Source organism: Dipodomys ordii, unplaced genomic scaffold (genome assembly GCF_000151885.1).
Source record: "Dipodomys ordii isolate 6190 unplaced genomic scaffold, Dord_2.0 Scaffold228, whole genome shotgun sequence".
Classification (NCBI taxonomy): Eukaryota; Metazoa; Chordata; class Mammalia; order Rodentia; family Heteromyidae; genus Dipodomys; species Dipodomys ordii.
The window spans coordinates 1340277-1363432 of record NW_012267444.1 but is presented as its reverse complement, the minus strand read 5'-3'; the positions used below and the strand labels follow the sequence as shown (position 1 = coordinate 1363432).

General features: G+C 39.3%; 1 protein-coding gene across 1 annotated transcript in view; it reads left to right on the top strand.

Moving 5' to 3' along the window:
- The first annotated feature begins 5912 nt into the window (after positions 1 to 5912).
- St6galnac3 (ST6 (alpha-N-acetyl-neuraminyl-2,3-beta-galactosyl-1,3)-N-acetylgalactosaminide alpha-2,6-sialyltransferase 3) overlaps positions 5913 to 23156 on the top strand; it is a 555425-nt gene continuing 538181 nt past the window's right edge. The window contains exon 1 of the mRNA XM_013035881.1: positions 5913 to 5976. Within this exon, the coding sequence (XP_012891335.1) occupies positions 5959 to 5976 (18 nt within the window). The 5' untranslated portion in view covers positions 5913 to 5958. The remainder of the gene's footprint in view (positions 5977 to 23156) is intronic.

The window sequence follows — 23156 nt, the reverse complement described above, 5'->3', positions numbered from 1 at the left end:
GACCACTTAGAAGGGAAAAGTAATTTTATAATGTACCATTTTTAGTACGTAACTTCTTACTTTTTCTTAATTATAAATGTGTCAAGAAAAACTGCAGATTCAGTTAAGGGCTTGATGCTTTTGGAAATCTAGATCCTTTCATCTTTTAGATAAAACAGTTATTTCTAAGATTCCATCCATTTAATCTTAATGAAAATAAAGATGAAGTAGAGCAAACTATCAAAATTACAGTAGAAGAAAGCAAGTTTTTTAACTGCAATAAATATCACGAAAGCGCCATGCACTATTACTACTTTAAAATACTGTGCAATGCTTTCTTAAATCAAGATAAAATTAAGGCATCCACTACTTAGAAGAAAAGCCTCACTGATTTCTCAATCAGCTGATGACACCCACAGGGGTAATTCCAGGCTACTCTTGTCATTAAACATGAACTGAAAAATCCATTTCAATCAAGTAATCATTCTGCTGATTAAAAAATGAAAAAGACAAAGATAATCCAATAATGCCCCATAGAGAATTGTTTGATGATCTGACAATAGTATATGTGATGAAGGAATTCATATACAGCCAGAATTCTCTACTTAGAAGTCTTTGAGTGGTATCCAGGAGGATGGGACAATCTGCTTTCAATTTTAGAAATTTATGGTTGTTAACAGCTTGTCACCTGGTTTTCTTTGTTATCTATTGAGAGTCAAATGAGTCATCTCAAATTAATTAGCATTTGCTAAACATATGAGGAACTGTCTTTACTTGCTAGGGGCACAGAGAGGTGAAGAATGCAAAGAAAAAAAAGAAAAGACAGTAAGTCAGAAGTAAAATTAAAAATGAAAGGCCAAAGAATGAGAGCAAAAGCAGTGGGTGACATTGGGTCTTCAGATGATTTTGTATATGGAAAGATCCAAGAATGGATTATACATTTTTAAATGGTTGAGAAGAAGACCAAAGGAGTGAATTTTATAACATTAGAATACACAGATTTAATATATATAAATTTCCTCTTCTTGGACCCCAGCTATTGTTTTTGTCTGTGGTTGCTTTCTTATTGTAATGACAGTGTCCAACAGTTGTGACAGAGACCAAATGACTTACAAAGTCTAATATTTACTTTCTGACTCTTTACTGAAAATGTCTGCCAATCCCTGGTATAAGAGAATAATGGGCAATAATGGTGCAAAGGAATGTTGGCAGGCCTAGAAATATACCAGGCTATGGAGATAAAGAGATGTCATTGAATGTTTCCAATATAGAAGGAAGCCAGTTTACAAAAATGATACTGATGTTTGGGGACTTTTCTGAGAGGGCACTTGGGTGACTCCTCCTTTGATCTTTCTGCTTCTTTGAATTGTATGTTCTTCTGCCTTTCCTACAACAGCTCAGATATGAAAGTGAGGATTGTAGGTGATACTCTGGAAGAGGGCTGGCTTGGACACAAAGAATTATCCAGAGAATTTGTGACATCCAGGGCATTTGAGGAAAAGTGAATTGGGCAAAACATACTGCATTCAACACAGTCCCGCTCCTTTGGTTCTTGCTATCAGATTCCTTATGGGTGCTTTTCAAATACTTTGTTTCTATTCTAATACTTTCAGGAAAGCATGTAAGAGGAGGCCTCATCAGGAGGAGAAATCTAAGACTCCTGTAGAGAAACACACATGGGAAGAACCTCATAATAAGAAGAAAATAAACTCTGGGAAACATGGTTTAGAAATATCAGACTCAATTAATTATGGAGCCTTCAGTGGCCTTGGAGAAATCCAATACAAACCAAATTCAAACTACATGCCAGTGCTTCTGGCCATATTTACTTTCAATTGATTATAGTTTAAAAAGAATCTTTGGGGGAATTCTTGAGGAAAAAAATCTGGCTAAAACCTACATTCTTAAAGAACATTAATTTTAGAGTTTTTCCCCCTTTTAATGAAATTCAGATTTCTTCTTTTTTCCTTTATTGGTTGGTTCTTTTGAATTTTATTGTAGTTATGTTGTTTATTTAGGAACTTCCAATAGGAAGGGTAGAATGGAGATGATGGTGTAAATGGAGAATGTTATGAATTACAAAACACTGTATATAATATTTTGAAAGTGAATTTTAAGCCATGTACAAGTTGTTTTGGACATCAACTCAGTTAACTATGAGGATAATGAGGAATCATGGCAAATTCTGGATTACAGCTATGTAGAAGCTTGATATAGCCATAAGCTTAAATGTTGCTGGGAATGCAGTTGAGTGACATTGCAAATGATCTTCTCTCTACAATGAAGGAATGAAGCTCAACCTTTTATGTCAGTATATTCTCGTAATAAAGGCATAGCCACAGAGGTCCTAGCACCAGATGTAGGTATAGACACACATACAGAAGTGGACAGATAGATACCTGCCTCAGAATATTAAAGGGCTTCTAGATCTAAATTGTGACAGCACATGGTTTCTAGGGGAAAAAAGATTTCCTATTCTGACCTAGAATACTAAAAAGTGACATTCAGCTATCATTTTCTAATGGATCTTCCATTCACAAGTCTCCCATGGAAACAAAATTTTTATAGTGGATGGCAAGAAGCATGACACCAGGAATTTATTTAAAATCTTTAGTCAGGAAAACTTAAGATTCAATTAAAACCTTAATAAATGACTATTGAATTCATATGTGTAGGATGAAATTGGAGAGGTTATAAGAACTGTATTTTGATTCTATTTCTATCAGAAAACTGCATAACTCTGAAAATTACTTGGTAATGAGGTTGTCTACAATGAAACAAAAATGAATTTTTTAAATTAAAATTATTGTTATTATAAAGGTAATGTACAGAGGGGTTACAGTTACATGAGTTAGGTCAATGTCACCCTTTCCCTCGCTCTCTCCCAGTTTTTTCTTTCTGTCCCCACCCACAAGTTGTATAGCTCATTTTCAACATGGTGTCTATTGAGTACCACTGTGCCCACTTTATCTTGCCAAAGACAAATAAATGGACAAACAAGACAAAAAGAAAAGAAAAAACGGTAATGAAGAAAATAATCTCTCTTGCTTCCATTTCCTGGACTTTATTTTATATGTCCAGATGCATATAGGAATTGCACCTTTGTGTTCCTCTCCTAAGAACATCCTTCCCTGTCCTCACTATGTGTGAATGCCTAGAGTCTTGTACATGACTTGTCATAACTCAGGAAGTCTCAGAGTTAAGTTATATTGAGGTTTTATTGGTAACAGTCCTGATGAAGATGTAAGATGGACCAAGGGAAGCCATCAAGAGCCCTGACATAGTGTGACAGAACCATGAAGGGAAGCCAGGGCAGCTAAGAAGGCCAAGTCTGTGGCAAGCCCCTTGGCATAAGTAAGAGAAAGCAGTGACAGTCTTGCTTGGTTGTCACCAAGAGCAGAAGGTGGACAGAGCTTGGTTGTGTGGGAGGTGGAGATGGGATATGAAGTATCATTATAGCATTAATCTGGGGGCTGAAAAGATGCAAGGTTAAGTTTGTTGTGTACATTCAGTTAGAGAATGTCTTTTACTCAAATGTATCAGAATCCTAGGTTTTCTTATGATTAGATACAAGACACAGGCTAAGTATGAAGGGTGCCACATGGTAGATACTGGGTTCCTGATATATGGGCAAGCTGAATATAACAGTGTAGATGGCCGATTCTGTAGCTCAACTCCTGTTCCTCTATTTACCAATCATAGAGATTAGAGAATCAAATGGGATGTCAGCTGCAAAATACTTTCATTATTAGCATTTTTTTGGAAACAAAGACTTTTGGCTTTAAATGGCATAAATCGACTTGGAAAATTATTATAGTTAGACTAAGCTATTTCTGAAGTTTGGCCAGGTTTAAACAAAACTATGCTGGCCACATTCTCTTCCCCCCATCTCCCTCCAAACTTGGCTGTACCTTTATCCCCTGATAGATTCAGAACTTGTTTTATGTTTTTTCCTTTTTTTTTCTTTTCTTATTTCCAAAAGGTTTTGGAATTGCTCCTCTTAAAGAGTGATGGCTAATACTATTTTGTCAGATTTCTTGTCCAGATTTATTCTAGAATTCATTGAGTTTGTAGTTAGTTATAAATGTATCTGTTGCTAACTATATTTGAGGATAACTTGTGGGTTTTAATTTAAAAAGTTACGTTTTGGGGAATGTGAACATGGGTGGGTGGGAGTTGGAGAAAACATGTTGAAGTGGGTAGAAGGGGAAAGCTAGAAGGGGAAATTGGAGAGGACAGGATGCTGAGAGATGCTGAGGATCATAAACATCACACACACACACACACACACACACACACACACACACACACACACACATGTATGTGAGGACAGCAGAAGGAAAACCATCCAGGGAGGAGGAGGAGGAGGACTATGGAGGAGGTGAATTTGTTCCAAATGCACCATGTGCACACATGGGCATATCACAAAGAACCCTACCCCCTTACAAATGTATGCTAATTCAAAAATACAAATAGTTTTAAAAAGTTGATGATGAAGCCTAGAAAACATCATGGAACACCGAAGCCACCAAATGCTAAATGTCTGCCCCATCAGCACTCATCCTTTGGAGATACTCAAGATGGATAGCAAGCTACCAATGAATCTTTTCCCATAAGCTAGCTCTGGTGGAAGGTTTACTTTAGATATTCATTAAAAGTGCACAGAAGTGCCAGGAATGGAGGTTTATGCACTAATGAAAATTACCTCATGTAATTCTGGTGAAGACAGATACTATTATAGTTATGTAATATAAATTAAAGAGAGGCACAAGGAAGAGACAAAGATGTACTCTGCCCACTCTTGCTCACATTTCTTTGAAGCTTTGCTTCCTTTTTGGTTAAATATCATGGTCTGTTAGCATGCATCTCTTTATCTTTTCCACTTAACTGTGATCTTTCCATTATGTACAAAGACCATGCGGCGAATCTCTTAGTCCTGACAGATCCTATAGTATTTCAGAGATTTTTTTCCCTCCATTCAGTCACAGTTTATAAAAGATTCATTCCTCCACTTAGTAGTAACTCAACAAAAGCTTGCTGAATTAATAAAGGAAAGAATGAAACAAGTAAATTTTCCTGGCCTGCAAAGGACCCGTGAGCTAAAGCAGTAAAGTATATCGTCCTGATGAAGGCGTTCCTTCAAATACTGTAATGGAATCTAGGTGAGCAAACTAGCTTGGGCTTCCAGTAAGGCTAATTTCTCTGGGGTACACATTTTGGGGCGGCTTTGCAGGCTTCTTTGACAGACCAAGAGGTCCACACATGTATGCCTACCAACAGCAAGCTCTTTGGGCCCGGGCCACCTGCCTTTTAGGTACAGCTGCCACACCGCGCTTTGTTTGAGGGATCGAGTTCGGGTCGGAGGACCCAGCAAGGAGCTTTCTGGATTGCCCATCAGGCCGGGTTGTGCGGAGTGCGCCCCGGGGCCGGGGGTCGGGGGGCCGGGGAGCATGTGCGGAACCTCGCCAGCTACTTTCCAAGAACCCTCGGATGTGCCCAAAGCCTGCTGCGGGACACGCCAAACCCAGCCAACTTTTTAAAGTGGGAAGTGCCTTCTAGGCGTGCTCTGATGTGTGAAAGCACACTGAGCAACTACCGCTCTCCCTCCCGGGCGGGACCCGGATCACCGCCGGATGCATAGTATTTTGCATACGTTGAACTAGAGAACACTGAACAGGAAAAGAAGTAGCAGCAGCTGGAGAACTAGAGGCTGCGGCGGGCGCCGGCGCCAGCCACAGCACGTGACGCAGGGGGCGGAGCCTGTCGGGCCGCCGGCCAGTGAGTAGAGCCGGGGGCGGGGCCACGGCGCGGGGGGCGGGGCCTGTGGCCGCGCAGCTCGCGCCGCGGTCCCCTTCTTTGGGTCTGCGGGAATGTGGGCTGGGGCGGTCCAGCCGCGGTGCCAGTCTCCAGCCTGCCGCCGGGTCTGCCCGTGATCCAGGCGCGCCCGCCACTCGGTGGCCGGAGCGCCGGCGGAGCGCCATGGCCTGCATCCTGAAGGTAACGAGTCGGATCTGTGGCTCGGACGCGTGGTTGACCAGCCCCTTGGCTGCTTAGAGGCACCGAGTCAGCCGCGGTCCCACCGCATCCTCATCTCAGTGGTCTTTGCTGGCAGTGATTTTCTTTTTGTTCCTTTGGCAAATGCATATGGAGGGAGATTCTGAAGCATGCAGCTGGCACAGCTCCTTTTCCCACCATTCCTGCCTGCTCGCGCCTGCACCGGAGGAGCTGCAGAGTGACGGCTCCCGGGGAGCCGAGCGGGGCTGTGTGCCTAATAATGGTGATTGCAGGGCGAGCAGCGGAGCTCCCGCCAGACCCGCGGCTCCGCGCAGCCTGAGGCCTTTCAGTGGCCTGGGGCAGAGCAGAAGCCACCGGGCAGAGGTTGCTAGCGAGGAGGGAGGTAGCGCTGCGAAGGGGTTGGTGGTCGAGAGTGAGAGTTCTACTGGGCGTTTGATTATGTCAAGACCAAAAAACTTCTGGGTTTACAGGTAGTCCCTTAGGAATGAGTTTCCTAGGAGATCTGCTAGCTTTATTGGACACCAGCTATACTTGGGAAAAGTTCATAGGAAGGTGTATTATATAGGACAGAACCTTAGATCTACACTTAGCAAAAGCCAATCACCCCCCCCCCACCCGCCCTCCCTTTTTTAAAGTTTTCTCCAAATCTAGTTTCTTGGCCTGCTCTTGAGTACCTCTCTGGGTTCACAGCCTTGTGGCTTCAGGTGTGAAGAGTTTGTGTAAGAGTCTCTTCCTTGAGAACCACTTTCCATCACACCAGTAACATACAGCTTTCACCCTGTTTTTTTTTTTTTTTCCTGCACTACCCTTCTACAAGTCCTAACCTGATTGCATGAATAAAAATTATTCACAGCAGGGTTTCCTGGGCCTTGACTGGAGAATGCAAAGGCCTGTTTATTCTCAGCTTGGAGGAAGCTGTGAGTGACAAACAAAAACATTAGAAAACATTTTTAAAAACATGTCTGTGTATGTTATTGTAAAAGAGTATTTGCTTCTCAGTAGGAGTCATCTACCCTGGTTTCAGTTACCTGAATCATCTTCCAACATGGCTTGGTGTTATTGATGCAAATAAGAAATCAATCTAATAGAATATGGTTTCCTTTCTTAGGAATAAAGATCAGACATTACCTGTGATTTCCTGAGCTTCCGCTGTTTATTTGAGAACAATTTCCAGGACATAACAAATGGTGGCAAAATCACAAGGAAATAATACGTTGGTATTACAATTTTGGTATTTTTAACCTCAAGACTTTTAAGCACAAGGAAATCTTAATGAGCCATTTTTACTATTATATAGTTATTGGCTCTCAGGGAAATTGAGGAACATGACGTTTACTGTTGGCTGTCTTCCCTTTTAGTTTTCCTTCACTCTGCACATGTTCCAAGCATCATTTTTATGGAAGAGGCACTGCTGAAGACTGAACCCAAGGCCTCACATATACTCAACACGTATTCTGCTACTGACCTACATCTTTGACCCCCTCCAAACATCTTTAATCCACACTCCAAGTTATACATGAGTCTGCTCTGATCCTGCATGTACAGCACCTCACATTGACCTCAGACATTTGGGGGCACAGCTGCCTGAGACTTTGGGATGTAGACAGACTGCAAAGAGCAAAGACTTTGTATGCAGAGACTTTAAAGTTTACATGCTGAATCTTAGTTTCCTCAAACGAATGCCATTACTCCACAGGTTGCTGTGAGGTTGCTGAACATATGTTAATATGTTCAGTTGTGATAAGTAGGGTTTAATAAGTTTCTTCCCCCCCCTCCTCCACATATAGTAACAATTATAAGTTAGTTAATACCTACTAAAGCCCTGGTCTGTTTCATGTAATATAACATTTATTCTTTTATAAAATCTTTAAAATTAAGTATTATTGTTTTCAACTCCATTTTATAGATGAGGAAACTGAATGTCTTGAGTTTAATTGATATGCCTAGGGATATACAGGGTAAAGGATAGAGTGAACCTGCATTCAGGCCGAGGTCTGTCAACTTTTAAGCCATTCCCACGTCATCCTTGAAAGGCTACACATTATGCAGTGGGATGTATAAGTGGTAGTCCAAAGACTGAGGTTCAGGGCAAGCTTGGCCTTTCACATTTGGTATTTTACAGTCACATCAATGTGGGTCCTCCCTTTTCCCAAGTTGTAGAATGACATAAGATTGTAATTATTTCTTAGCAGAGTTGTGGGATAAAATGATGAACATTCTTTTATGTCACAGGTTGGCTCTAGAGAGAGCTGTTGGCATCTCTTGGGGGGAAAGGACTTTATTCTATTGGCTCCTGTGCTTGGACCTGATGATCAAATGGACAGAATACAGGTTAAAAAGAGAAGAACATGCATTTTGTATTTGATGTTATTGTCTTGATGAATATATACAAAAAGGTGTTCATATATGTATAAGAAGTACAGACCCCCCCAAAAAAGAAGTACAGACCCAAAGAAGAGTTTTATATGACATTTTCAAACAAAGAGTAGTAAATTCATTGGATGAGAGCTAGTAAATTGTAGGAAAATGATTGGCAAACATGTGAGGGAAACTAATGGAAAAATACAGTTTTAAATATGTAGTTTGCTTTAACAAGTTGAATTTGGTCTTGATCATTATCTTTCATAATTTTTTGTTTTGTTTTGTTTTTTGCTTTTGTCAGTCATAGACTGATGGACTCTGGGCCCGGATGCTGTCCCTGAGTTCTTCAGCTCAAGGCAAGCACTGTACACTATGAGCCACAGCATCACATCTGGTTTTCTGGTGGTTAATTGGAGATATGAGTCTCATGGACTTTCCTGGGCTGGCTTTGAACTGTGATTCTCAGATCTGAGCCACCTGAGTAGCTAGGATTACAGGTGTGAGCCATCGGCATCTGACACAATTTAGTTTTGACCTTTATCTTTGATAAATAATATTTTCCTCTTGTGTAGGGAAGGTATGTTTGTCATGGTAAATTTTATGCCCTGCTCTTAAGTAGAGAAGGAAAGGTGAAAGAGCATTTCTTAATCTGTTCTTTCTCAGTTGCCTTCAATTTGAAGCAGTCAGTGGTATATTTTAGGGTGGCATGTTTTAACTCCCTTCATATGACAAGATGAATAAACTGTTGACCTTATCTTCAAATGAATGGTTATGTTAAAATGTGAAGAATAAAATAGCAAATAGGTCCCTGCAGGGCATAATGGAAGCAGGGAGGGAGAGAGCAATGAAATCTGTATTTTATCAAGTTTACCCAAGGCAACATCACCCCACTCATGGTGTGGGAATAGGATTGTCTGTGATAGAGCTTGTGTTTTAGATAGATAACTTTTGACTCATTGTCAACTCTGTTCTGTAGTTGTATAAATTCTCAACAAATAATTGAAGTAGAATTTTCCTGTCCATTTTTACCTAGGAGAAAACTGAGAGATGCTGATTAAAGCATCATTGTTGATTGAGCACTAGTGACTCTAAAATGGAGATTTTTGACTAAGAGGAGAAGCTTATGCCCTGGCAGCTAAAACATTGGCCTTTTAGGAGATAGGGAATTCTCCCAGTCAGATTCTGAAGGCCCATTTTGTCCATGCATATGATTGTTTCTCCACATTACCTGGGCATTTACAACATAAACATGTGTATGGCTTAGTTATATCTTATTAATTGTGGAGCCACAAAAAAATTTTTAAATGTACTGCCCTCGTTTCTAAAAGAAGGTTAAGCACATATTTACCAATGGCTTATTGTAGAGGCTGAGGATATCTGCATATTCATTATATTTCAGGATTCAAAAATAAAGTCAGACCTAAATTACAGTAAGTTCATTTTTTTTTTCTTGCTGTCTTTTTTAGTTAGGCAGCTCTTCTGAATAAGTCTACTGTAGAGTGAAGAGTCAACTCAAGCACCAGCCTCTTTTTAGTGGCCCCGAGGTCTCCTAGGGCTCCAGAATTCTCCACTGAATCCTCTTTCAATTGCCCTAGCAAAGGAAGAGTGCAAGCCAGGATTTCATGGTGTATTTAGAAGTCATTGAAATTGGATAGACAAGAAAATATCTGCTTTAATTTGCAGTTATTTCGTAGTAAAGCTAAAATTCTATGTTATACACTTGTCTTTTGTAAGTTAATGAGTGCCTGTAGGTTTATATAATACAAATTGGTTTTTTTTTTTTGGTCAACAAGTACTTTTTAGACTAGTACTGTACCACTTTAGCCACATATCCATCCAAGAAAATGCTTTTTTGTGCACAGTATCTTGTAGTTTTGATACTTAAGAAATACTTAGTGGCTGGGCGCTGGTGGCTCACGCCTGTAATCCTAGCTACTCAGGAGGCTGAGATCTGAGGATCGTGGTTCAAAGCCAGCCTGGGCAGGAAAGACCGTGAGACTCCTTTCTCCAATAAACCACCAGAAAACCGGAAGTGGCGCTGTAGCTCAAGTGGTAGAGCGCTCGCCTTGAGCTGAAGAGCTGAGGGACAGCGCCCAGGCCCAGAGTTCAAGCCCCATGACCGACAAAAAAAAAAAAAAAGAAATACTTAGTGAATTGTACTGACTTCTGTCTCCAGTTTTGAAGAGGACACTGTGTGGATATATATGTAGAGACAGAGTCATTTCTGCCTTAGAGTATGGCTTTGCCAGTTCCTGAAGCATAGGAACATAGTAGCAGTGAGAAAATAATACAATAGGATATAAAAAATACAGTAGAATATAGTACAATAGAATATGATACAATACATCACTGAGCTACTGTTATATTTTCACCAATCATTTGTTGTTGTAATGTCTACCCTCTCACTCCCAACCTGTTAGCATAGTACTAAAGGTCCTTCAGCCTCTGGTCTTTATCCACATATCTGGCTTTACTAGTCTCTCACCTACATCCTCCACACTTACCTAAATGTATCTCAAGTTTCTAGAGAGAGAGCTCCTTTCTTGCCAGCTATATGCTCTGTGGTCAAACAACAATTAGAAACCTGGGTTCTGAGGTCAGAGCAATCTATCTGGGTTGTGATAGCTTTAAACCTCAATTTCCTTATTTGTGGAATGGGAGCAAAAATAGTGCCCTCAGGAATAAAAGAGCTGATTTCTACAAAACAGGACCTGACCTGAATTAAGTCCTTAATAATCATGAGCTGTTAGTTGTTATTGTTCATATTGTTTTCTCTGCCAGAAATTCCCTCTGTGATTACTTTTCCTCCATGGGCAAAAGTTCTACACATCTTTCAGGGCCTGGCTAAATGTCACATCTGTAGTGGGAAGCTTCCTTCCTCTGTGCTCCTATGGTCTTAGTTCTTATCTCTGTAGCAGCACATATTGCCCTGTCCTGTCCGGGATCTGTTTACATCCTTTACTCTTGTTTGGCTTTGCACTCAATGGGCAGGACCCTTCATTAGTTTCATCAGCCAGCTTTCACTGAGCATCTGCAAATGAATACTATTTTTGCTCTAAACAGGATTGCAGATTTAGTGGGAGGTGATCCAATCGTTAAAGGAGCAATTAAAATGTGCTTGGAAAGTTGTACGCAGTGGTGTGGGAGTGCACGGGCAAAGTAGTGGTTGCTACCCAGTTGACTCTCAGTTGTTATTCCAAAGCCTTGCAAGGATGCCCACTGTCTCCACTCCTCTTCAATATAGTCCTGGAACCCTTAGCCAGGGCAATAAGGCAAGAAAAAGACATTAAAGGGATCCGCATAGGGAAAGAAGTTAAACTATCCCTTTTTGCAGATGACATGATACTATATCTTCACTATCCCCAAAACTCCATCCCCAAACTCTTAGAAATCATAAATCACTTCGGCAAAGTAACAGGATACAAAATCAACCCACAAAAATCAGTTGCCTTCCTGTACACTGATAATGTACAAGAAGAGAGGGAAATAAAGGAAGCAACCCCATTCACAATAACCTCCCAAAAAATAATAGGAATTAGCCTAACCAAAGATGTAAAAGAACTATTTAATGAAAACTATAAAAAGTTAAAGAAAGAAATTGCAGAAGACACTAGGAAATGGAAAGACCTCCCATGCTCTTGGATAGGCAGACTTAATATAGTGAAAATGGTAATATTGCCAAAATTAATAGACAAATTCAATGCAATTCCTATTAAAATCCCAATGACATACATCACTGAAATACAGAAAACAGTCCAAATAACTAGCCTTGCTTTTATTAAGGGAACTCTTAACTGTTCCCCATGAATACATAAATGATGTCATTAATTATTTTTGAGGTGCTAGTTACACACATGAGCTAATGGTGTGTTCTGTAAGCAGTTGGATTCTTTATGGATGTAGCAAGCAACTTGTTGATCAGTTTATCCATCAGTTTTCAAGAAGATTGGAAATGAACATATAGGAACTGTCTGATTTTTGTCAGAGTCATTTTAAAAACAAAGGTTGACATCAATGAAGACAAGTGAATAACAAAAGAAAAACCAGACATTATTTGATCTCAGATATATGCATATCATCTGGCTTCACAGAACCTGGAATGTCTCAGAGACTTCACACTTCACAGGTTCACAGATGACAAATCTAAAACTGTAGGAAAGCCCACCACATACGGAAGAGGAGGCCCTTTCTGTAATCCATGTGTAGGGAGTGCTATTACTTATGGCTGACTGGGGGCTGTTGATATCCCAGGATCTGCCTGGCTTCATTTTCAGCCTTTTGGTGAGGGAGCAGATGTTTTTGCCCTGGACGTTAGTATGCTTTAGGGAGGAGGTGAGGGCAGATGAGTGGCTCATGTAAATGCTATGAACTTTGGATGAATGACAATGACAATAATAGTTTCTGTTTTTTAAAACACCTGGAGTGGTCAAGGTGGGTCCTGGGCTAAAGGAAGACATCGAAGTTCAGAAATACCTAAGTAACTTGTCCCAATTTCCCTTAGTAGTGGTGTTCAGCTTGTTGCTGAGCTCTGGTGCTTGTGGAGGGCATGCTAACAAACTAGCTAACTAACTAACTAGCTATATAATGTACATATCATATGTGATTTATATCAGATGTATGATATACCATGATATGCTATTGTATGATATACCCTATAAATAACAGCACATATACTTTGTATGTATTATACATATGAAATGTTATATGTATCATATACCATATATGCTCACATATGAATGTGTGTTCAGATATAGCTTTTATTTAGCTTGTTATAAATAGTCTGAAATGATAGTTTAAGTTTTTTTTAAACTATCTTCTGCACAAGGGAATATTCAATATAAACAGCTTCTCAACATCTGCCTGGTAGGGACCACTTTGCACTGTGTTGTTTTTATTTCTTCCCTCCTCTAAGTTTCTTTTGTGACTTAGGAACTGGAGGAGCCAGAGAGTCTGAGGAGATAAGAAGGTTTTAATTCTATGTCTAACACTAAGTAGCCCTTTGAGTCTGGGTAAGTCATGTGAACACTCAGTGGAAAGCCCATGTAGGCTGTCCATTTTGGGGGTGGAAGTGAGGGTGAGGGGTGATACTAAATTACATTTAGCTCAGGGATCTCCAAGGCTCTGGGAAGATGTCCCAACAATGTTGTATTTTTGATTTTATATTTTTTTTAAAGGAGGATCACAAATAATTTTCAGACTCTTAAGTTGAGTTTGAAAAACCCAAGATGTTCTGTGCACAAAGAGCACATGGCAATCCTAATGTTATTCATATTTCTAATGATAATATTAATATGGAGAATTAATAATGGTGACAGCTAGAAAGGACAAAACATGTCTTTGGGCTGGTAGGAGAAAGGAGTTTAGATCTTATAATTGAGGAAGCCTACTAATGCCTTCCAGAGTTAAAAAAATTTCTTCAGGGCACTACTTCTGTTGATGACGGTTTAAGACACAGTTGTATGTGAGTGCTGGGCATTGGATCCTGACTTGTCAGAAAAGTGGAGAAAAGCATTCTTCTAATTGGAGAGAGTAGATTTACAAGTGCTACCAGGATCCATTACTGAAAGATGCAGTTAGTTCCACTCCTGGTTATTAAAAGGCTCATTATTCAGGTTATAGATTACCCAGACCTGTTGTCTCCAGCAATTCTGATTCATACGTTTTATGTATTTAGAGCCAATTAGCACCTTTACTTAAGCAGGGAAAGGAAGAGGGCTGAGCCTCAAATTGGTCAATTCCTCTCCTTGTTAGCAGCTCTCTAAAGCCTTGTCAGCCAGAAGGTGAGAGAGATGAAGGGATTATGGGTGAATTCATTATTGCATCTCTCTTTCTCAGTGCAAAAACTGAGAATGGGCTCTCATTTTGATTGTAAACCTATTAAGTAGCTAAATCAGATACCTCAATCTAGAATCTCAAAGATTTCACTGAACAGCAGCCTCTGGTTAGGTAACATTCTTTGAGAGACCCTTCGCCTTATACTCTTATCTCCAGCCACTCTTTCATTTCCTGTGTGATGTGGAGGAGAGGAGGCCACAACATCTGGTCCTTAGGAGGGTGGGAGAGAAGTTAACCCTAAAAGAGATTGCTTTGGGAGAGGGCCTGGGGCCTGTATGAGTAGTGTTGATTCTTGTAACATCGACTGAATGCTTACATGTGCTGTATTGAGACTTTATATTTGTGTATTGCTTCACTTAATCTTTACAAGCTCATGAGGCTGGGAAAGAAGGACTTTGCCTTGGGACTACTGTAGTGTTAATGTAAAAACTCTACTATGTGTCTCTGCCTAGACAGAGCAAATATAAATATACATCAATATTCATCTATTCCAGTTTTACTATTTACTTAGATTTAAAACACTGTCGTAGGCAAAGTCCTTTTTCTAGAAAAGACTTCTCTCTAATTTCAAAGGCTATTTTGTGTCCTAGTGAGTTTATTAGTTGTGCATTTGCCAGATAGAAAATAAAAGCCTCTTTGGTCGGTTATGAAAACTACATTTGAATATTGCTCTGCGAAGAAGATCACAATCACATAAAAATAGGAAATGAAATCTGTTTATCCTGAGTTGGGAATGAGTCATGATCTGGGATCAAAATCTGGTTTAAAATTCATCTGAGATTTAAAAAAACTGGACTGTGGTGAGGCGATTCCTTACCTTGACAGGTAGGGCTGTGGAGGGCAGGGCTGTGATTTGTGGTGTCTTGTTTGGTGATTGCTTGGCCCCAGGAATGGGCTAATCTCAAAAGAAATGCTTGTCTTTTCAGCCAGGGAAAATGGTACCTGAGAGAGAGCAGATGGTCTCTAGGTTGTGGTATTAGGAAGACTGAGAGGTACAAAGGTCAGAACCAGATGGACTAGTAGGATTTTAGTTTTGGAATGGATATAGGGAATAAAAGAACACTTGTACTTAATGCTCTATAGCAGAGCTGACAATCAGAAATATACTGCAGCTACTTAAGTAGTTCTATGTACATTTCCTTTTTATTTATTCCTTCTTCTTCCCTCTTCTCTAGTCATTCCTTCTTTCTTCCCTTCCTCCCTCCTTTTCTTCCTTCCTGTTTTTTTTTAAACAAAGTCTTGCTGTGCAACCTAAACTAACCTTAAACTTGAGGAGTTATCCTTCCTATCCTTCAAAGTGTTGGGAATGTAGCGCAAAGTGTTGGGAATGTAGCTGAGTAGTGATACTATTCCCCATTTCCTAAGACCTACACTGAAGAAACATGTAAAATTTATGTTAGTAAAACATTTAATTTAATATAATATATCTAGAGTGGAATTTTACCATATTACCAATATAAGATATTTACTGAAGTATTTACATCCCTTAAAATATAAGTGGTCATGAAGTAGTTTTCAAATATATTTTAAAATGCTTCATTGTATATGTTCCTATGCACTTAGCAATCAGTCTATTCCCTGTTAGGAATACCATATTCTAGTTATTACAAGCAAAGGAAACCATGAAACCTACTTTTTTTTGGGCCTAGCCTACTTTGCTTAATATAATTAAAATAATTTTTTCCAGGTCTTTCTATTTTTTCACGAATGGGGCAATGTCATTCTTTCTGATGGAAGCATAGAACTCCATTGTGTATATAAACCACATCTATAGAAGGGCATCTGGGTTGGTTCTATATTTTAGCCATAATAAATAATGCTGCAATGAATATGGTTGTGCTGGTAGTTTTAGTATGGCCTTGTTTGTGGTTGAATGAACTCAAAGAATTGGAAACAAGAGGTTTTTATTATGTTCTGTATGCAGTTATTGCTATTTTTTCCAATTTTAGTTTTAGTTTTCTGAAACCTTGTCATGTATATAAGTTTATCTGATTCATAGAAGGGAAAGGGGAATCACAGAAACAGCAGGACAAAGATGAACTAATACCACATGATACTCACTTGACACCATGTTGGAAATGAACTATACAACTTGGGGAGGAGGTGAGTAGGAAGGGTTAAGTGGAGAAAATAAAGAAGGGGTAATAGTGTTACCCAGTAACCAGTAAATGTAACTCCCCTGTTCATCACCTTTATAATAAAGATAAAAAAATGCATCATATTCATAAAAAAGTAAATATTTTAAAATAAGACATGCCTTAATTCAGTTGCTAAAAATTTTAAATTGTTGATATATATGTAAAGTTTACTAATTTAAATAAAAAGTAGATTTACAGATCCAAATTGCTTTGCACATGTGTAAGCTCTTTACAATAACGTAATGGAATATCTGTTTTTGGATATAAATCAACAAAAATATAGTTCTGGTTTTCAGAGCATACTAGCCACATATGGTTGGTGATTACTGCATCAAACAACCTGTTCACTCAGGTACTCATTGGCTGCATCAGACAAGACAGCCAAACTCAGACAATGAATGAGAAGAGTGGAGTGGGAGGGGGAAGGCATTGTCCTCTGGGCTGGAATAGAGAAGGAGGACACATCTTTTGATTCAATTCTTGGCAACAGAGGGGAGGCAAATGATAAGTGCTGAGTGCCTGACCCAGAGGGATATTTGAGCCTTTGGTGAGTTTTGTCTGAAAATGGAGTCCTTTCATATCCAGATCCAAATCTCCCCAGATGTTGTGCAGCTGTGAGATCTCTCAAGGGGTGCTGCTCTGTAGGATATGTGATTGGCTCTTTGGTCTCAGTGTGGTAGTGTGAACTCCTGGGGGACTGTGAGGTCAGAAAGATTTTATACACTTTTGTTTTGAGTTCTTTTCTTGCTCCAGCAGGGGGGACACACATGGGAGCAATTTAAATATCCCAAGTAAATGACATTTTCTTAAGTCGAGACAGTAAGGACATTGAAGTTCTTTTGTAAATGTTGCTTACTGCTTCATTTTAAATATATATATGTATATTTGTATGCATATTCATTCAACAATATATTAATAGATACATGTCCATGGTCCAATGGTGCTTTGTGCAAATCAGCATGAAACCAGCAGTGTTGTTTTGCCTATGCTTTTGCATTATGTTTCTGTTCTAGATCAAGAGTCTTAGCAGAGTTTTTTCTTTTTTTCTTATAAGGGCAGTGTGTGCTCTTCACTGAATGGCTTCTCTGTCAGGCAGCCTACCAGATAGATCACAAGTATTACCTCACAAAAAACTTAGGGTGGTCAGTATTCGTTTCATCTGATAGATGAGGAAATTGTAGTTCATATCGTGCACTAACTTCACTGATGTGAGAGTAGTAGACCAGGGAGAGCAAATGATAGCCCCTGAGGGCAAACCTGGCTGTTTATAGCTAGTTGGTAAGAATGGTATTTGCTACTTTAAAAATTCAAAGTAAGAATAAGATTTCATGATGTGAAAGTTAATATGATAGTGATATGATTAAAAAGTATTTGAAACACGGCCACATCGTTCATTTCCTAATGCCTATGTCTTTTCGATATCACAATGGTAGATTTGGGAAGTTGAGGTAGAGACTATACAGCCTGCAAAGCCAAAGACATAATCTATGTGCTTATAGATGAAGATTTCCAACCCTGGGCTGGATTGTTCCTACAGTACTGTAAGAATCAAGGTCAAAGTCAATGTGGTTTTCCTAAGTGTGTTTAGCACCAGCTTTGGTCCCTTACACCATAAATGTTGGGGATATGTACTAAGCATGAGCCAGGCATTCCATATGGAAGAAGAGATGAGTTATAGGGAGTACAAATAACTCTCCAGTGTCCTCAATGTGATGGGGGCTAGAATTGAGATTTGAAATCTGTCCTTCTAAGTGATAGACTGATTATAGCTCTATTCTACTTGAATTGCATCAAGACCCCCTTGACAGCTTAGTGCACTAGAGGTAGTGAGGACCAACTCTTAGAACTTTTGATTCTTCTTGTCTGGGGTAAGACCCAAGTATTTACCTTTGTAGGTAGCCCTCAGGTGGTGCTGAGGATGCCCACCTGTGGATTGCCCTTTAGATAGCCTACTACACTACATCTAATTCAAAAAATATCACACCATAGGGTTGACATAACAGGGATTCCAACCCTCTATTTTCCAAAAGAAATAGGCTAGAAATTGAAGTCAATTTGAAAATTTAAGTCTAGTACATTCCAATCAAATCTTAGACATTGTAATCATTTGATTTTGCCTCTATCATTCTTACTAAATCTTAGCTTTCTAATGCAACAAGGCTTGAAATGCTTGTGTTTTTATGACCAATGCTAAGGGGATGGACTGGAATCAACCCCTAGTCTGGTGGTATCACTCACCCATTTCTGGTAAACCAGTTTGTGATGATTATAAACCTAGAATTTAGTTTCTGCTAACTGCACATTAAATCCTTTTTCCCTGTGCCCCTCCCCCACCATTTCTTGTCTGGCTAACAGGAAAATTGGTGGTGCAGGAAACAGCTCTCTGCTAGCTTTGCTTGTAAAGTTAATGCCTCAGGGCTAGAGTTCACTATTTTGATTATTGGTTCAGACAGTTTCCTATTAAAAAGTCATTATCTAAGGATTAGAAATGGGGAGAGTGAAAACTGGTAAGAGATAGCTTTAATTAGTTTTTTTTTCTTGTTGATGATTCGTAGTCTTGTTTAGGATTGTGTGTGTGTGTGCGTGTGCTTGTGTGTACTAATACTGGCCTTGAACTCAGGGCCTGGGTGCTGTCCCTGAGATTTTGTGCTCAAAGCTAGCCAGAGCTCCACTTCTGAGTTTTGAATGTATAATTGGAAGTAAGTCTCACAGATGTTCTTTCCCAGGCTGGCTTTGATCTGCGATCCTAAGATTTCAGTCTCCTATTGTTTGGGATTTTAATAAGTAACAAAAACACTGGAAACTGCTGGCATAATTGATATAACTTCCAATTTGTATAAAGAAGGAAATGAATCTGTAGTTTTCCTTTCTGCTTTGTCCTGGCTGCCTATTTCTATATCTTCATTTACTATATAGAGCCCATTTTTCTTTTTCTTTTGTGTGCTATGTGTGTTGTGTGTGTGTGAGTTGTGTGTTTTTTTTGTGTGTATGTGTATGTGTGTGTTTTGGCATTAGAGCTTGAATTCAGGACCAATGTCACTGTCTCTTAGCTTTTTCATTTAAGTCCTGCACTTGAACCCCAGCTCGATGTCCAGCATTTTGGTGGTTAATTGGAGATACAAATCTCATAGACTTTCTGACCTGGGCTGTCTTTGATCCTCAAATTTCAGCCTCTTGAGTATTTAAGATTACAGGTGTGAGCACCAGTACACTGTTGCAACTTATTTTCCTAGCAAAGCCCAGTCTCTGGCCCCTATGCCCCTTCATAATACAAATGCCATAGGATCATTAATCAATATGTCTAAATAACCATCCTCTCAGATGTAGAGCAGGGAAGCTTGTAGAACTCTATTAACAGGAGATTAAGCCCTCCTGAAGAGTCCCAGGATGTAAGCCATTCCATTAGAAATTCTCTGGAAATGATTCATGGTGGTCATGGTGGCCCATGAATGTCATCTTTACAGCCTTCCATGGCGTAGAGGCTGAGTTGACCACTATTTGTGTTTGTGCTTTTATTGCTAGCCCTTTTCCTCCCTTTCTCCCTATTCCATGGAGAAAATTTATTCCCTAAAGGCAGTAAGTATCCCTAGAGGCAGTAAGTATCTGAATCACATCATCTTATGGCTATCTATTCTTACTGCTGGGGTAAAGAGAATGTCAGCTCCCATGGTTTGTGTTGATTATTTTTTCTTGGTTGGTTTGATAGTCATGCTGCCTAACTCCTGAAGCCTTTGCTGATGGCCTGATCTGAGCCAAGATTTCTGCAAGTGTTTTCTGCCTTTTTGATGAATAAAGGTGGGACTTTTTTGTTTGTTTAATTATTGTCCTTATTGATCTTTGATCCAACAGATTAAAATCTTATGAAAAGAAATGATATTCCAACTCTCTACTGTTTTAGATTTCTCTCAGTACAATTGAAATTTACTCCTCTAGAATAAAATTTGTTCCTCTAGAATAAAAAGATCTGTCTTTGGCCTTTCCCCCACACTTATCTTTAGTCAGTAGAGGTGTGAAGATGAAATTCATTTATAAGGTCTCAGACAGAATCCAAATACTGGTGGTGAGAAAAGGGATGGAGAGAAGATCTAATTTCTTCCTCCTCCTTTCTGAGGGAATACAGGACCTGTATGAATAATAATGATACTGTAGTATTAAGTGCCTGCATGTGCTGTATAGGGCTTTGTATTTGTTGGACAGTTCTTTCATAAAGCAGCTAGCATTTGTTTTGAGCCCTCCTTTCCAAGAATAGAATTATTGTCCTCATACAGATACTGTATTAGATGCTTTCCTACTGGAATGTGAACTTATGTAGATTAAACAGCATCCCTTTAAGATATATGTATCCTAATTTTACAAGTTCAGGAGCTGAGATTCAGGGAAATTAAGTAATTTTCCCAAGTAAGTGGGTGCAGCCAAGGACTCAAACTCCAGTCTGTCTGACTCAAACCCTCTCCTTTTAACATCTGCTGTTACACTTCTGTAGAGAAGAGAATCTCATAAACTATTGAGATGACTAAGCATCAGATAATTCTGATCTTAGGTAAACTGAATAAAAAATGAAAAGTATCTTGACCTTTTATTTGACGTGAAGAACTTGAAGGAGGAAGGTCATTAATTTAACTTGTTTATCTCAGCTCAGACCTAGCAAGATGCGTTTACTGATGAGTGAACACTGGACCAGGATCTTGGATAAGCATGAGCGTTCTTGGACTAACTTGTTAAGATAGCTATCCTGTATTCACATACTTGTTTCCCTACCACAATGTCCTCTAATTCTCTCACTACATTTGTTTTAGTGTATAGCACCATAGCCAGAAGGAACATCAAAATTGAAAAGTCCCGATTCCCTCTCTTAATTGGTCAATAGCTTCTCTGAAAAGGTAAAGAAAACTTGGAATAAATTGTGCTCTTTTAATCACCCTTCCACAGGCCTATAAGATGGCTTGATTTCTTCTCTTTCTCATCTAACTTCCTACCTTCTTATTCTGTCTGTACTAGCCACTCTGGGATATTTTCAGTTCCTGAACCTGAAATATGAAATATGTGAAAATGACTGGACAGTTCTATATGGCTGGAATTTAGTCTAGATTCCGGGTTGGTGGATAGTGAGGTAGACTAAGATGTTTAGACCTGACCTAAAAGAAAATGTGGTATATATACACAATGGAATTCTATGCCTCCATCAGAAAGAATGACATTGCCCCATTTGTTAGGAAATGGAAAAACTTGGAAAAAATTATATTAAGTGAAGTAGACCTGACCTAATAGTTAATAAAAGACCTTTGAGAAGTTGTAAGCATATTAAATGTGGAAGAGCCATGGAGTAAAATAATCTGTCATCTTAATTAGAGTATTCAGAGACCTTTGGGGCTGGCTGTGGCCATTGTCTTTTATTAACTTTAAAAAATATTTTATTGTAAAGATGTTGTACAGAGGGATTACAGTTACATGAGTAAGGCAATGAGTACATTTCTTTTGGAGCATTGTTAGCCCCTTCTTTGTTTTTCTCCTACTATCCCTTCCCTCCCCTACATCTCTCACTCCCGCATTCCCAAGTTGTAAAGTTCATTTCCAACATAGAGTCTTGTGGGTATCATTGTTGCAATGGGTTATCCTGTGTCCTTGTTTCAGTGTTTTGTTATTCCCCTTCCCCTCCTCAAATTAGATTAAAAAAATACACACACACACACACACACACACACACACACACACACACAAACACACAAGATACAATGTACCAAAATCAAGTACAGTGACAACAAGGGGACATACCATAAGGGGAAGAACATATAAAGGAAACAAAAAAAATCACATAGTACGTTAAAAACAACAACAAAGAAAGATCTCATGTCCACATATTGGGGTTCATTTTGCTTAGCATTATCTGATCATATGTACATAGCTTTTGAACTTTTTTGCTCATCTTGTAAGATTATCCTAGTTGTATACTAATTATTGCAAATAAGGGAAACCATGGGACCTATATTTCTTTGGGTCTCTCTTTACTTAATATGATCTTTTCTGTCTTTCCAGTTCCTAAAAAGTGGGGTGGTGTCATTCATAGAATTCTGATATGTATATATATATATATAATTTTTATCTTGCATTTTTATCTTGCATTAAACTGCAGAGCTTCTGCATGGCAAAGGAGAGAGCTAGCAAGATCAATATGGATTGGGAGAAGATTTTCACTAGTCATATAACAGACAAGGGTCTCATATCTAAAATATACTTAGAACTCAAAAAATTAAAACCTCCAAAAACAAATCCTCAAAGAAACAACTGACCCATTAATAAGTGGGCTAAAAAGCCAGGCGCCAGTGGCTCGTGCCTGTAATTCTAGCTACTCAGGAGGCTGAGATCTAGCATCACAGTTCAAAGCCAGCCCTACCCGGAAAGGCCAGGAGACTTTAATCTCCAATAAACCACCAGAAAACCAGAAGTGGTGCTGTGGCTCAAGTGGTAGAGCACTTGCCTTGAGCTGAAGAGCTGAGGGACAGTGCCCAGGCCAAGAGATCAAGCCCTCTGACCTACAAACAAAAAAAAAGTGGGCTACAACTGCCCACTAAATAAGTGGGCTAAAGACTTAAAGAGAAACTTCTCTGAAGAGGAAAGAAGGATGGCCAATAGACACATGAAGAAATGCTCAACCTCCCTAGTCATAAAAGAAATGCAAATCAAAACAACATTGAGATACCACCCCACTCCGGTTAGAATGGCTAAAATCAAGAACTCTAATAACAACAGATGCTGGAGGAGATGTGGACAGAAGGGAACCTTATTGCATTCTTGGTGGGAGTGTAAACTTGTTCAACCACTTTGGAAAGC